The sequence below is a fragment of the Branchiostoma floridae genome, chromosome 11, assembly GCF_000003815.2.
Source record: "Branchiostoma floridae strain S238N-H82 chromosome 11, Bfl_VNyyK, whole genome shotgun sequence".
NCBI lineage: Eukaryota > Metazoa > Chordata > Leptocardii > Amphioxiformes > Branchiostomatidae > Branchiostoma > Branchiostoma floridae.
Window position 1 is genome coordinate 18,455,941 of NC_049989.1, and position 15,413 is coordinate 18,471,353.

Below are 15,413 nucleotides of genomic sequence, written 5' to 3' on the forward strand. Positions count from 1 at the left end.
ATGCCATCAACATAAGTTTTTCACCTTCGTCAGAAACAACAGTGCTCCAAAATTACAGTGCCACATGGAATCAGTCCAAAATATTCCGATAAACAATTTTCAAAATTTCACGAACAAACGGCCATTGATAATACCAACACACATGCGTAGCAATCATGTATTTTCCACGTGCAATACCCCTAGTGTTCCAAATACTAGTACACAGTATCGCACGGATTTGGTGTGCCGATGTCGACAACATAAGAGCCCGCTAAGAATCGTAATTTTTTTTAATGCCCCAAAAGGAATGCATAAGCTGATTGTATTAGCTGCGTGTAGTTAGTGCTGATTTGTGTAATATCAACATGAGATAAACGTGTTAAATGCGCAATGATACAGCTGTATCGACCGTTATTCTGGCCCAGAAATAACACAACTATCATTACACTGGAGTAGCTGAGACAATGAGGCCTGTCAATCATTATGGACTCTGCCCCAGGTATGGGTCAGTCTTGATTAGTCTATAGACATGTGATACTGGGGCATGTGTGCACACCACCTAATGACCTATGCTCAAAACGCTTCCTGTGCAAGCAGCTTGATTCAGGAGATCAAGACAGACATGTAAGTTTGTTTTAACCATCAGTTACATATATCAATCGAATGAGTTCAAAGTTTGCACAAAAGAGATTCAATCGCATTTCCTCTTGAGATTGAAATATCAAAGTTTGTTTTCCATAGTGACTGAGTCGATTCCAAGGTCACCGCAACCTTGGAACTTTGTCAGACGATCAGTTCCTCTAGATCTGACCCGCATAAGCCCCCTTCACACGAGAGCACGAATGAGCCGGAACGCCGTTAGAATGATTTTTTTTCTATTCCTGGCAATTCCTGGCAATTCGTAGTGTATTCTAGACATTCTTACTGCATTCCAGATATTCGTCCCCGTTCTTTTGGCTGGTTCAAATGTTTTTGACATGTCAAAAACTTTCGAGCTGCATTTGAAGTGGAGAAATATCGAATGGCATTCGAAGTGTATTCGAAATGCAGTCCGCATTCTACGGCGAGACATTCTGATCTCATTCCGCGGAGAATCGAAACGGCAAGCCATTTCGAATTCTGCCCGAATGTGGCCAAAAGAATATATGGAATGTAGTAAGAATTTCTAGAATATACTACGAATGCACAGGAATAGAAAAGACTTTTCATTCTGACAGCATTTTGGCTCATTCCTTCTCGTGTGAAGGGGATATAAGGTCCATTTTGAATTCCCACTCGGAATGGCCCCGAATGTGGCACGAATTTTACACATACTTCATTCCGGCTGGTTCTGCTTGATTCCTGCTAATTCGGTCTCCATGTGAATGTCCTATTAGAGCCAGCTGGATTTAAAGTTTTTGTAGATTTCCATTTCCTTTCCATTATTAACCAAAAGAAGCGAAACTTGACACATTCATTAACTGTTTAAAGACCAAGAAATGTAAGTTTGATCCCTCTCAGTTAATGATAAAGCAGGATACAGAAAATTTCAGACAACTGTAAAGGTGTTGTGCCGTGAGTCAAGAAGAAGCTGGCATGTAGCGTTATACGAGAGCCGAAAACGTCAAACGTATCCTAGAAAATACAAACTGTTGAGTCTGTGCTTTGCTGTGTCTGTGCGGTTCGGCGTCATTTTCCCAAGGACATAAAATAATCTGTATCTGTATCTATGTAGCCGGTATAACCGCCCTTCTGCGTTACACACCAGCTTAATACGGACCAACACACCAGTTTAATACGGACCAGCACACCAGCTTAAAAATGATATCTTTCTGTAAAGTAGAAAGGAAAAGAAATAAACATGTCTTACCCGTGTAATGAATGAAGGCCTTCTACGGGCTATCTCTACATGATGGGATAAATAGAGCTGAGGATTGACATATCTCGGCCGACAAACATTGAGGTACGCCTTTTCGCAGTTCAAAGTCTGTGTTTAAGCCTGTGTGCATAAACTGAAAAAAGGGACTTTATATAATTTCTAACCTGTCTGATAACAAGGGCATTACAATTTTCAATTATCAGTCATCTTAGCTTGAGAATTTAGATATTGGTGGAAAGCGTGACAAAACAAGATAAACGTAGCGAGAATACGATAATATATTGTGTAACAGAACCAGCATACCTTTTTTTTTTGTATGATGGTAGAAAATTTAGCCATTTCCAGTATCCGACATTTCATCTTACATCATACAACATGTAAATTGAAAGGTCCCTCTCTGTCTGTTTCCATCCACGTTGTGGTACATTTTGTATGTCTGTAACTAGTTTTACCCCTTGAACTAATCTAGAATCCGGGAGAGAATTGTGAGGAACAGCGGAATCATGGGGAGGTTGTTGTTCTTCTTCCTCGGTGCGATGCTTGTGTTGCTGCCAGCACCAACAGACAGCCACTGGTATGTTAAACTTTATGACTTAAAGAGTTGATTATTAACCCTTCTCAACGCAGTGGTAGACCCACCTCACTAACTATACATCGTCATTGACTAAACAAAGAGCTAAATGTTTGTCCTTAGACACAATTGGCCGCTCTTGCATCGATGCAATCAAGACCATGTCCACCTTGTAGTACCTAGTGGCACATAGTTAAGCAAGTTTAATTGATATTTCTGAAGCAGGATATATATATTTGAGGGGATGGGTTGCCAGCCCTTCTCTTTTAACGTGATTGAGGCACCTCCTCGGACACGGCACGTCCCTTTGTCCTTTCCGAAAGATGGGTGCAGTTGAAAAGAACATAGTTGTGTACAAATAATCTTCTTATTGTCTGATGTCTTCTGTGTTTTTATTCAGCACCAAGGAAAGATGCTCCGTGGAGAGTAAGCTCCAGACGTGTCTGTGCTCAGAGACTCACTATGACGTCAGGCACTTGCAGAAGTCTGTCTGGGTCTCCACCACAGTCTGGGACCTGTCTCTGGTGAGCGGCAAGGTGCGGGCCAAGAGGAGGTTAGCCAAGTACCTGAAAGGACACAACAGTAAAGGTAGCAATCCATATCAATTAGATGTATGGACAGCGATAGATAAATGCAAACAGATTGATAAACCGATAGATAAACAGTTAGATGGATGGATAGATGGCTGGCTGGGTTTTATATAATAGCTAGATGGATGGATAGATACATACATACATTCGTATTAGATAGATAGATAGATAGTTAGGTACAGGCGAACATTGTTTGACATAGATTATGCACAATGGTTTGCTATTTTGATTATTAATAAGGCAATGCCGTACAATTTTTATCAATAGGAAGCTTTCTTTCTGTACATTGTATTCGTTCAGGTATTATCTTATAAATATGAACCTTTCTAGTCGTAATCTGAACAGGGAACATCAAAAGCTCTTATGAATAAAGACTGAATGAAATGGTTTATTAGATTAAAATGGTTGCAGCCTAAGGGCTGAATTGCAATTTTTGTATATTGTTTTCTCCACATTAACGGTATAAAATCGTTACACTAACGTGCCCGATTCTTAAAACACTACAATTTTTCATTGAGGAGTCTGACACAATAGGGGAGAGAGCTGTTACTAAACCGGGAGTCCTACATTTGAAACTGGTGAAGCTGACATTATTTCTTCAAGTTCTGTGGTGGACATCTCCCCGTCGCATGTGACATGTGATATCTGGATAATTTCCTTCTAAAGCTGGGCATAAGTAGAGTAATGTTTGCTTCCAGGATTGAAGATATCCCAGCAGCTCCCGCAGGTGACGCAGAGTTACGTGCCTGCTGACCTGAGGGAAGTTACCGTCTCGTACCCCCTTCCCGAGGAGCTGTGGAACAATCCGCCCATGCCGAAGGACCCCCAGGTGAGATGTTCATATCACTGAATCCAGACGGCATGTGGTATACTTGCCCATGCCAATCGCGTGCACTGTATGAAAACTCTTTAAGCACTCTTAACGTCAGCTTATAGGTGTCGTATTGGCAGTCTTTAAGTTACGTTACGTAATGTTTATGTATTCGTAAATATCATGTTTAAGCTATAATTACGTGCGTCCGTCAAGCGCACGTAGTGGCACTCATTTACGCAACACGTAAGCACCGTAAAACTATACTTAATTCTGACGTGTCCGGACGACCATGTTATCTTAGTGATTGGTCAGATGCCAGCCACCAAACAACCCCCCCCCCCCCACTCCTGTTGTTCGATTGGAACTTACAAACCATCTACGCCGCGACGTGATTGGTCCGTGAGTTCGAATTCCCCTCCAATAACAAGATGGGGCGTATCTGATTGGTTGACAGCTTGCTAACGCGAATGCAGTGAGAAGTATTGTACTCCAGGGACGTTATTTTTCAATTACATGTACAAGACCTTGCAATGAGAGGATGTTCTATATATGAAATCTGACTAATCTTGATATGAATAATGACTGATCCTGACATAACCCACATTACTTACAGGTGGTGCTTGACGTGATACCGGAGACTATCCTGTACGTGCGCCCTTTCCCGGACCGCTTCCAGGGCTTCGTGGCTGACCGGGAAGCGAAAAGTTTCTTCAAGACACTGACCGATCATGGAGAACCAATCATCTCAGAGGATGACTACTACTTCATATTCCAGTATGGCAGGTAGCCTTTACAGCTTGTTTACCTCAATGAAAATAGTTTTTAGGTTGTGTGCTTCTGTATGTGTGTGTATGTGTCCGTATGTCTGTGTGTGTATGTACGTATTTGTGTGTGTGTATGTATGTGTGTCTGTGTATGTTTGTATGTGTTAGTGTGTGTCCGTGTGTCCGTGTGTCTGTATGTGTATGCATGTGTGTGTGTTTGTGTGTGTTTGTGTGTGTGTGTGTGTGTGTGTGTGTGTGGTGTGTTCCGCCGAAGGGTGGCAATACAAGCTATACACATACAGATTCATGCATACCTTTTCAGTGACAGCTCTGGGACGGTGAAGAACGAAATCGCCATCTTTGCCACCAACACCATCCTGGAGGAGTACTACCGGGGCATGGATGACTACAAGCTTCACCTGCCGAGGTACCTGAGGGACCAGAAGATGAAGTGGTCACCAGGGGGCGCCTCTATCAACGTGGATCTCGTGAGGCAGGAATGCGGAACAACGTTTTGCACTGGTTAGTACATACAACGTCAAAACAGGGATAGCAACGTTCTTTTTACACAATTAAGTTTTTTTTAATCAAAGACCAACGTTTCGGTGACCATCTGTTACCTTTCACATGACAATTCTGACCGGTTTTGTCACTCAGGCAGTTTTGCAGGCAGGTGTCGCTTCCAACGCGCTGTGAACACTGTATGAAATTATCAATCTCAGTATATATTTTCAATATGCGGGCCCAAACGTAAAGCATTTAAAAATGCTTTACGTTTGGGACCGCATCTGTTAGTGGCGACCCCTACCTGCAGTGCGAACTTATTACATGTGTAATTTCTTCTTAGAATTATGTCATCAACACACCCTACATATTGTGCTATTCTTGTCATGGCAGATCCCGAATGTCCAAAGTACACGGTGGAGAAGACTTCAGATGGAGCCGAGACTCGCAGATACTGGATCGGTGGGACTGTACTGTTCCAGAGAGCGCCGACATGCCATGTGGAACGCACTCATCAGCTGACACAACCCGCTATCTACCAAGTCTTGAAAGGTACATTGCCTGGCCCTGGAGTCGGGAGCTAAATTCGGCTATGTGTAAGCTAGACTTGATTGAATAAAAAAAGAGATCGTCCACACATTGATGGTCTTATTTCTATATTTGCTCCCCATCTTTCCTCCTTTACAGAGAATGGTCTGACTGAGGGTAGAAACTTTTCCCGCCTCGGCAAAATGGCCACGCAGGTTGCCCAGAGGGAACCTTGGCGGAACGGGTGCAGTCGTTTCTACTACTCTGTGTATGTACTGCGGGAGGCTGAAGCTGCACAGATAAACACAGGAACGTTCAACATACAAACGGTACGTCGATATTTTTCAAACATAATTTCATCAGGTGGGTAGATCATAGGATATAGGAGTTTCCTTTAAAACAACCAGTTAATCTCACCTTAGCTGACGTTTCGATGCCTATCAGACATCTTGCTGACAGCTTCTAATATAACTGGAGTTCTGCTTCTCTCCGCTTTATGTAGCCAATGTAGGGATGAGGGGGTGGGGGTACAGTGTCAGCCACGTTTGGGATTGCGTTCTCGCCGCAAAAGCGCCACCTACATCGGCGACATATATCGGCGAGAAGCAGAACTCCAGTTAGAAGCTCTGAAGATCAGAAGATGTCTGACAGGCATCGAAACGTCGGCTAAGGTAAGATTAACTGGTTGTGGAAAAGAAAACCCCTATATCGGTACGTAGATAGTATGTAAATGTGTTATACGTTCTACCTATACATGTAATGCATGTGCCTAGTAGATAAATAAGTAAGCAAGTTTGTGCTTCCATAAAGGTTAGACATCCAGGTAAAAACATGCACAAGCTGATAGTTACTCTAGCAACTGGATAGATTTTGGAAATGGTCAGACGTTTCAGACGATCAGCAGGTTGTTTTAACCAAATCTGCAGATTATGCTCTGTCATTGACGAAAGGTAAGGGAAGCTTCCTCAAACGTCTGACCGTTTCCAAAACTATGCCAAGTAGCTTGAGTAAGGCCTCCATGTACGGCACATTTCCTACCCGGGGCCCGGCAAGGCTGTTTGCGGAAACGAAAATTTAAGTTTGCGCCAATAAATGTGCACTAGATATAGTGTTTTTGGCCCGTTTTGTTGTGCTTTATATCGTAATTTTCGTTTACCCAACCTACCCGGCCGGGCCCCTTGTGGAAATGTGACGTTACCATAACTGTTAATTTTTGTAATTTTGTACTCTCCACAGGGCGGACGTACGAAGGGAGAGATTACGAAAATTAGTGGTCCTTTTAGCAATTACACCGTAGACGTCATGTGCTTTGGAGGGCACGGAGAAGCAGACCACGCCTTCGCTGCGGGCCGTCGTCTGAGTGAACTTGTGGCGGGAAAACCAACCTGCAGAGACGCCATCTTGCTTCCCGAGTACAACGTGCAGTCCAGGCTGTTCGACAGACACAACGAGGTTTTTCAAAAAATCATTCATTCTTTATCCTTTAGTCACTTCTTAGCGCAGACTCGAAATCCTTTGGTCACGAGTTCGATTCTGGCATTCCTGGCTAGACGTTGTGTCCTTGGGAAAGGTACTTTCGGTAACAGGTTGTTTCGCAACGTCAGTGCGCAACCGTTAGTTCTCACCAAGGCAAGTCTTTTCGCAACAAGTTACAAGTCGTTTCGCATCATTTGAATGTTATTAATCTTGATAGCCTAATAGTATTAGAAATCGTATTCCTAACATACTTATACTCATTTCGCGTAAAAATTTTACCGGGTGCGAAAGACAACTCCGGTGGCAGAGGAACATGGGGCCGCATGGACCTGACAGCCCGATGATTTTCATTAAAGCACAGCGTCGGGTCATGTCAGGGGTACCCTTGGGTTATGGGCCAAACATCCTACCGTTATATCACAGCTACGCCACCTGGTCTAGGTTATTGTCCTTACAAAAATTGCGCCTTTAAGCAAGGAGCTTGTTATTAAAAGCCCCTTGGTTTAAGTTATGCATACGTCATCATCACTCATTGCGACATGTACATTAGAATGACACACATTTGTACTAACGGGGAACTTTTGTTTCTTTGCGTACAGGTTTGGATAACGCCGCCGCGTTTTTATACTGGTGTGAATCAGTGCTACAACACATCAAACTATGACGAAGAATATACGCTCAACTTTGACCTTCCAGAAGACTGGTATTATATTCAGACAGAACGTTTTGTCGTTATCATCAACACTAGTCCTTTTTTAAAAAATTAACTCCTGGTGTAACAGTCTAACAGTGCCAAATGATTTATAGTCTGATTCCTTTTTTTCGTCCAATGAGCTACTCTATTATATGTGTATCTAAATCGTACTTCGCCGTTTTCTCCATCCATGTTCTTTCGATTCCATCCTGCTCATAGAATGATCCGAAGGCCCAGAATGACAACTCCCCTTTTCTACTTAAAACCGTTTAGAAGAAACGTTTCGTTCTAGGCCATCGTTAGGATAAGACTTGAACATAGATTTGTTCATCAACTGGATGTTCTATGATACTTCAAAATATGTTCTCATTACACAGGTTCAACATGCCACGGATGGACCCAACTCAATTCCGCTGTTTTGGCACAACCAACTCCAAGTGTCCTCAGTACGAGCTGGTCAAGAAATATGATCATTTCTGGGAATTCAAGCTTCTTAACAGTGAGTACACAGTATCTATTACAGGTCCGCGTTTGGTTTCAAGTCAATCTGTAAATGCGTTATCATTTTGGGGTCTAAAATACATTTACTGTCAACTGTATCTTAAGATCTGTCAAGTTCTGATAATAATATATATGTATATATATTATATATATAAACATGCGGTTTAAGGCGGTAGACCATTGACAGGTGAACTCACATAAAATGCCATTAGACCCGAAGAATTGCTTTGAAAATATTCATCATCTTGCGGGTTTTTGCGATGGTGTCATTGTATTCATCATATATCCATGCGGCGTGAACCAATCAGAAGGCTCAATTTTCTTCATAACCCAGGTCATTAATATCCCATATACTACCAGCTTTTTCCAGACTACGCGGCCTCTGGTGTTCACTCGATGGTTATAGGAATCGGCCATGAATTATGGCTTCGTATACACCGAAGGAAAGCGGGTCATGAACTAAAACATTCAAGCATTCTATTCTAAACATTCTATTCTAAACATTCTATTCTAAACATTCTATTCTAAACATTCTATTCCATTCATCGCCATGTCCAGGCAGGTGGGTGTGTACCGAAGTCCGGTCCTGTGGACTCCGTGAGGCACAGAAGAAGGCCCTGAGCAGGCTGCTGTCTTACATCAACGGGAAGAACGACGCCACTGTTACCATGGAGACCACCCTCCCTATCCTGACCATTGTATGTTTGTCTCATACAAATCCATACACATCTTTGTCCTATTATCTATTGTAAAGCAAAATGGAGGTCCTAGTATAGAAATTGGTTTTAAAATGTCTCAAACATGCCTCGCGACCTGCATCTTAATACAGAGCTAAAGAAATCAAATTCTCCCCATCAAGTGATTTTCTGTTTGCAAACTGCAATATTTTGAAACCAACGTCCGTCCAACCCCGCGGCAGAACGTCCCATTGTCACGGTGCAAGATGTATTATGTTTACTAGTGTGATAAAGAGAGCTTGTTCCAAATTGCGATAAGCGTGATTTCATATGTCATACTCCAGCAAAGGATGCGGGACTTCACAACAGCGTCCTGTGAGAAACTGGTGAAGCAGTGCTTCTATCTACCTGCTGAGCACCACGAAAACCCGCCTAAACCACTGGATTCTAAGGTAAAATCTGCGAAAGTCCATAACAGAACAGATCACTACATCACATAGCCATGTGGTTAGAGTAAAAAGAATACATTCGCATCTCTCTAAAAGTAGGCAGGTCATTATTGCCATGAGGAAGGTAGCAAACGAACTCCCCAAAATAATTTTATCAGGTTGGTTGAATTTAGTAATATAGAATATAAGAGAATTCTTTTACACAGCGAGTTTGTACTCACTCACGATGTTTCGTAGTAACTATCCTATTTCTGAAGTTAAACTTTTTACCAACGTGATAAAACTTTTCACGGATATACATCCCTTCAGGTGTACATATCAGCCGCTGTGGATCAGCTGGAGTACTACTCCACACGGTATGACGTGCCCCGGGGAGAGTCCTACCAGCGGGCTGTAGGCGACCTTCTGCAGAACCTGTTCACTGAGATGGGAGATCTTACTGATGGGTTCCCGATAACTTATCATCAGGTGAGGAGATGTTGTTTCAACCATGTGTACTCAAGCCGCCGTTGGAGTAACATAAGCCTCCACCGGGCCTTTCTACGAGGGGTTGGAGGAAAAGAATTTGGTAGAAATAGGGTTAGTAATTGGCTAGTAAAGTCATCAAGCACATTTACGCTACTGAAGGTCGCAACTGAAGTAGTACCGTATCCAAGCAGTGGCCATATATGCAGCCCATATATGTATTTGCCCATATAATGCTAGTCTGATTGTTAACACTATATATCATGTGTAAAATAGATTAGTTTCTCAGATTTTTAGATACTAGTTACTCATGTAGTTAAACTGTTCTGTATGTATTGTATGTGCAAGTTGCCATACAATGTATCCTCTACAGTATTTTCGTATTTTCCCAGAACTATCTGTGAGTAGAGTGGAATTTGTTATCACCAAGTACAGTAGGGGCATCTTCTCTGGATAGTTTTAAAGAACGCTTGCAGATAGATGTGCAAAAGTTAGGTGTGACGGATCGTTCAGTGTAACATAACCAGCTGCTGCCACGCCGCGTGCTTGCGAAGCTGGTGTGTTACGCCGAAGGGCGGTTATACCGGCTATATACAGATGCAGATACAGATACAGTTGTCATGCAATAAAGTTCTTCTTCTTCATATATCGCGCTCCTAGCGACCGGCCTTTACAGTTGCCTTACGCTCTCGGGGAGGGGTCATTAACCCAGACAGCGAGGTTATGTAAACACAGGCTATTCATATATACGTCTGGAACCACATTTTTAAGCAATACTCATTTCAGACAAATTTTTTTAATTATTTTGCATGACAGGATGTGGTGCTTGAAAGCTACTTCCACGACGAAGGAAAATACATCGAAATCTTGAAGAAGGTAACGTTACCCTTTTGAGCCCTTACACTGGGCAACTCAACTGTGACGTCTACCCTATACAACGAAATGTTGGTGTTTGAGTTTATTCAGATCCTCAATTAGCTAAGTAATATACAAGAACATAGCAAATGTGTGGAAATATTTTGAACGTTATTTACGTACACGTGTCCAAGGGTCTACTTGATAACCACGCAACAAACATCTTACATCTCCCCTTAAGAAAATTGCTGAGCGGAATACATTTTGACCAAATAGTAAAGCTTAAAAGGTTTCGTTGAAGAGATTCATTAGTCACGTATGTTCACAGTAAATAGAATTCTATTTACTTAAAAGGTTTCAAGTTTGGAGGTCCTCAATTAGCTTTACAATATTCAAATGCATTAAAATGTTTGGAAATATTTTGAACGTTATTTCCTTACACGTGTCCAGGTGTCTCCAGAGCTGACAACATTCCAGACTGAAGAGGAGACGGATTTAGTTGACAGCGACAGTCATCCTAACTGCCTGACTGACTCGTGTCTCCATCATAAGATTGTTATAGACCACAACGGCTTTTTCCAAGTCAAGTTTCCTCCTGGTAAATATTGACTTTTTTCACATGAAATTGTATATTGGCATTTTCTAGCAACATCGACGTGTTAGAAGATTGAAGTTATACCAAACTTTAGTTCGAACAGAATTTGCGTGCAGCAATTGAATTTATTCAATTTCAATTACTGCAGGCATGTTTTTTTTTAAATTCTGTAATCAAAGATAGTATCAAGATTGTCCGATATTAAATCAGACTAAAGATACAATCAACAAATACAGTAGCTTCACATGTCAGTAGCTTCATGTAAATGGTGCTCATTTCTTTCATATTTGATTCAATAGCAAAATGGGCGTGCATCAAAGCCCCCGACTGCAATCGTAGAGAAGGACGCATTGCTCTCCACAAATTGGTTCGCTACTTCGATGGCTACAACGCTGAGGAAGTGAAGATTGCAGAGCCTCCAGAACCATTAGTCCTTCAGGTAAGTGTGTGACATTCTCCTACACAGAGGGACCACAGTCGTCTCGCAACTCCTTGTGGTCACCTCTGCTGTCTGGAGCACTCAGATCAGTTACTGACTGCCCTGCTTATAAATATTAATGATCTTAAACTTATAATGGGTATCGGCCAATCAGCGCGCTATCAGGCCTTTGCGAGATACCTTTCGAAAACAAAAAGACCGATAAAGGCCTTTTCTCTGATTGGCTGACAGCTGGTTTGTGGCGAAGCTCACATTAACCAATAGTGGGCCTCCAGACAGCAGGGCCCCAACAGGCAGTCAGCTAGTGCCGTTGGGGACCGTGCGTAGGAGGCTGGTGTGTGGCAACAAGAACACCTACATCTAGCGGTGCAAATGGCTTTTTTGATCCGCTGACCATGAAATCGAAGAAATTATAAAGGCAACATTTTTAACCAAATATATGATTTTTACCTCCGCATAGTCTACCATTAAAAGCTACTGCTCTGTTTTTCTTGCTCAATCAATATTGTGACCAGCCCTGCAGACTCTATCCTATACGTGTCTTGACTAAAGGCATCACGGCTTGACCACAATCATGACAGACATAATGCCATCGATAGATCCAGACAAACAAGAAAGGGTACGTTACATAGTAATAGCACAAGGTGGAGGTGTCAAGGCTAGACCACACCCATGACAAACGTAAGGGACGTGCCATAGAGATATGTAGACAAACAAGAAAGGATTGACACCGTGTTTCTCCCTACAGTGTCTTAAGAAGAGAGAGTACTGTAGTGATCCGTCTTGTGAGGAAAAGGGATTGATGTGTCATCCACTTCCACCTGACTACACGGACAAGGATGCCCCTGTGCCAATCAGTGAACAGGTGAGCTTACATTGACTACCGATCTCTACACTATGTCTCATTTCTGGTGGTATTTAACTGCACTGCGCCAAATTGAGTCAGAAAATTGCACCAGTTTTCAGTCGCACTAACGTACGATAATCAGTTCATTGGAAATTAGTTAAGAACTAATGTACAATGATTGAAAATGCATCAAAAAGAGATTTTAAGTTATACAAATATGTTCATTAATGAGCGTAGCATACTATGCAATCTTACGATCTGCGGCAATTTTGCATTTTTTTCTAAACTAAAAAGATGAGAAATTTAGCGACATTATGCGCTACTTTGTGAATGTCTGGTGCAATTTGACAAGGTTCAGTTCCCGTGAGATACCCTCTTAAGCTTCCCTAACGTACAAGGTATTGACGCAATCCCTTTGTTTCAGATTACAATTGAGGAGAACCCCATCCCTGAGCTTTACATCACCAAAGTGGAGGAGGCAGGCTTGGTCGCCAACAAAAATATGGAGGAGATGGTTCGAACCCTCTATGGCACCCTTGTGAAGAAAGGGATGTCTTTTCAGAAGGTAGGAATATGTTCAGGTGTATGCTTCAGGTACACTCTCAGATATCAGATAAATATGTTATAGAGATAGAATATCAAATAGATACAGTATAGATAGAAAACTAAATTTTACATGATAATTGTCACTACCTACTGTTCTAGAGATGTCAACGAGTTGCTAAAAGAAACATGTCAAGGATTCGGAACAAATGCAAATTTGATACATTGTCTTGAAATTACACTTTAAGAAATGGGATCGTTAAGGATTAACATTACGGTGAATCTTGAAATATTCGCGTTGTTTTAAGTTCGGGGTTACCTTAAGTTTGCAAACATTTGCAGAATCCCATCATTACTAAAGCAAGTAAAACGTACAACCATTTCAGGGGCTAACATGTAATCCAGCCTGATTTTCAAGTGACATCCAAACTTAAAAATGACACAAACTTCAATGAGTACACAGTTCTACTGTCACATTTACCAAATACCAACGTTATACCATTTCAGTGACTAACATGAACTCTGGCTTGATTTTCGCATCACTCAACATGCCGTGAACTTAAAAAAATGCATTTACAGTATTTATCAGCATAGGCTCTGCTGTTGTGTGTCATATGCTGATGTTGTTAATTAACCCTCTTCCCTCCTGATAAATGGGATGAATCTTGACATACTCGTATTGTTTTAAGTTCATATTTACTTTACCATTTCATTTGCATTTGCAGAATTCTGTTACAAGTATACTGCATGTACCAATTCAGTGGCTAACATGAACCCCAGCTTGATTTTTGCATCACCGCAAAATTAAGGTGCCGTGAATTTTTAGTATCCATTAGCTATAGCTCTGTTGCTGTGTTTCATATGCTGATGTTGTTAAACTTCTTCTCTCCTGACAAATGGGATGTGTGGCATCTACTGATGTTGTTAACCCTCTTCCAACAGGACTCTCCGGTCCAGTTTAAGTACGGGTTCCTCTACAACCCATCTTGGGAAGGTGCGGTGTACGCTGGATTCCCGAAGATGGGCGGTGACAGCTCGGAGTAGACAAACCGACGTGAAGTACCTAACAGGATACTGATAACTAATTAATCATAATAGATAAATAATTAATGATAACAAATACCCCAAAAGGTAGTTATTCAAGCAACTGGATATGGTTTTGGAAACAAATACCTAATACAGTCTACTGATAACTAGAGAACCAATACAGTTTACTGATAACTAATAACCAAGACAGATAGACATTTTTTAGCATTGCCTTTGATTCACTGGGAATCACTGTTCAGTAGCAATACGCTGTCTGAGCAAACAAGTCTTGAAAGAATCCAACTAGTTCTCGAAATGACTTTTTAAAAACACCGCTCTTTGCTGAAGAGAAGCCATTACAGCTGTGTAATCGAGATTGTCATTTCCTAAACGCTCAAGTGCAACAATTATGATGAATAAACATAGGTATTGAATGATGTATGATTTTCCTGCGCCAAGACGTCGTAATGTAGTTATTAATCTACCACATGGCAAACCCGCGCCCATTTTTGTCGGATCCTACATATCGACTCCGATTAGACTCCATTTCAGCTGAGTTGAAAAAAAAAACCATAACCTTGACTTTCACTCAGTTTAGTCATACAAGACGTTAGTTTCTTTCTCCCCAATCAGCCCGACAGGGAATAAAATTTCCTCTGTTTTATTTACCCACTTTTCTAAAGAAGAAACATTAAAACTTCGATCCGGTAATCGGCAACCCTCCAGGTTTCACCGGTAACACCCCGGGCCGGCCGGCAACACTCTGAGCCCTTAACTCTATTGTCTACATAACTGACATGTCAATCACTGACAACTGTTCCATATAGTCAACTTTGAAAACACGCGATATTTTGTAACCGATGATGATCGTGAGGGGGAGAGTCTGTCGCCTGAAACTGCATCACTAAAAGTCAGATAGTTATTTCCTACCCGAACGAGGAGGCACCGCACACTGGCAAGCCGAGATAGAGAGGGAGAGAGAGACAGACCCGGATCGAAGTCAGCTCAGTCTCTAGCTCTGCACAATCGGTATGTAGGTAACTTACGTAAACTGGCATGCAGTCTACCGTGGGTTGACCAGCCTCTCTTCGGAACAGATGAAGCTTTCTGCCGCTGGGGCAATGTTTCGCAACCGGTAAAAGTTTTGTCGGACGGAAGATGGCCAAGATTTCTAACGCGTAAAACTCCTATCGGGTGCTGATGATTACTCCGGCGGCGGAGAGCTTCCCCTGCCCCGA

At 42.0% G+C, this 15,413-nt stretch overlaps 1 protein-coding gene and 1 long non-coding RNA gene across 2 annotated transcripts; both read left to right on the plus strand.

Moving 5' to 3' along the window:
- The first annotated feature begins 498 nt into the window (after positions 1-498).
- LOC118425309 lies at positions 499-12,639 on the plus strand. Its single transcript, XM_035834116.1, has 18 exons — positions 499-603; positions 2,307-2,411; positions 2,809-2,996; positions 3,697-3,827; positions 4,426-4,595; positions 4,899-5,098; positions 5,474-5,632; positions 5,768-5,937; positions 6,845-7,060; positions 7,684-7,787; positions 8,156-8,277; positions 8,838-8,977; positions 9,301-9,408; positions 9,715-9,873; positions 10,687-10,746; positions 11,176-11,323; positions 11,620-11,759; positions 12,508-12,639. The coding sequence occupies exons 1-18, from the start codon at positions 524-526 to the stop codon at positions 12,637-12,639; spliced, it is 2,532 nt and encodes an 843-aa protein (XP_035690009.1). The 5' UTR covers positions 499-523.
- Positions 12,640-13,062: 423 nt separating this feature from the next.
- LOC118426586 lies at positions 13,063-14,609 on the plus strand. Its single transcript, XR_004832426.1, has 2 exons — positions 13,063-13,171; positions 14,092-14,609. It is a non-coding gene; the product is annotated as an uncharacterized LOC118426586 (long non-coding RNA).
- Positions 14,610-15,413: the final 804 nt, after the last annotated feature.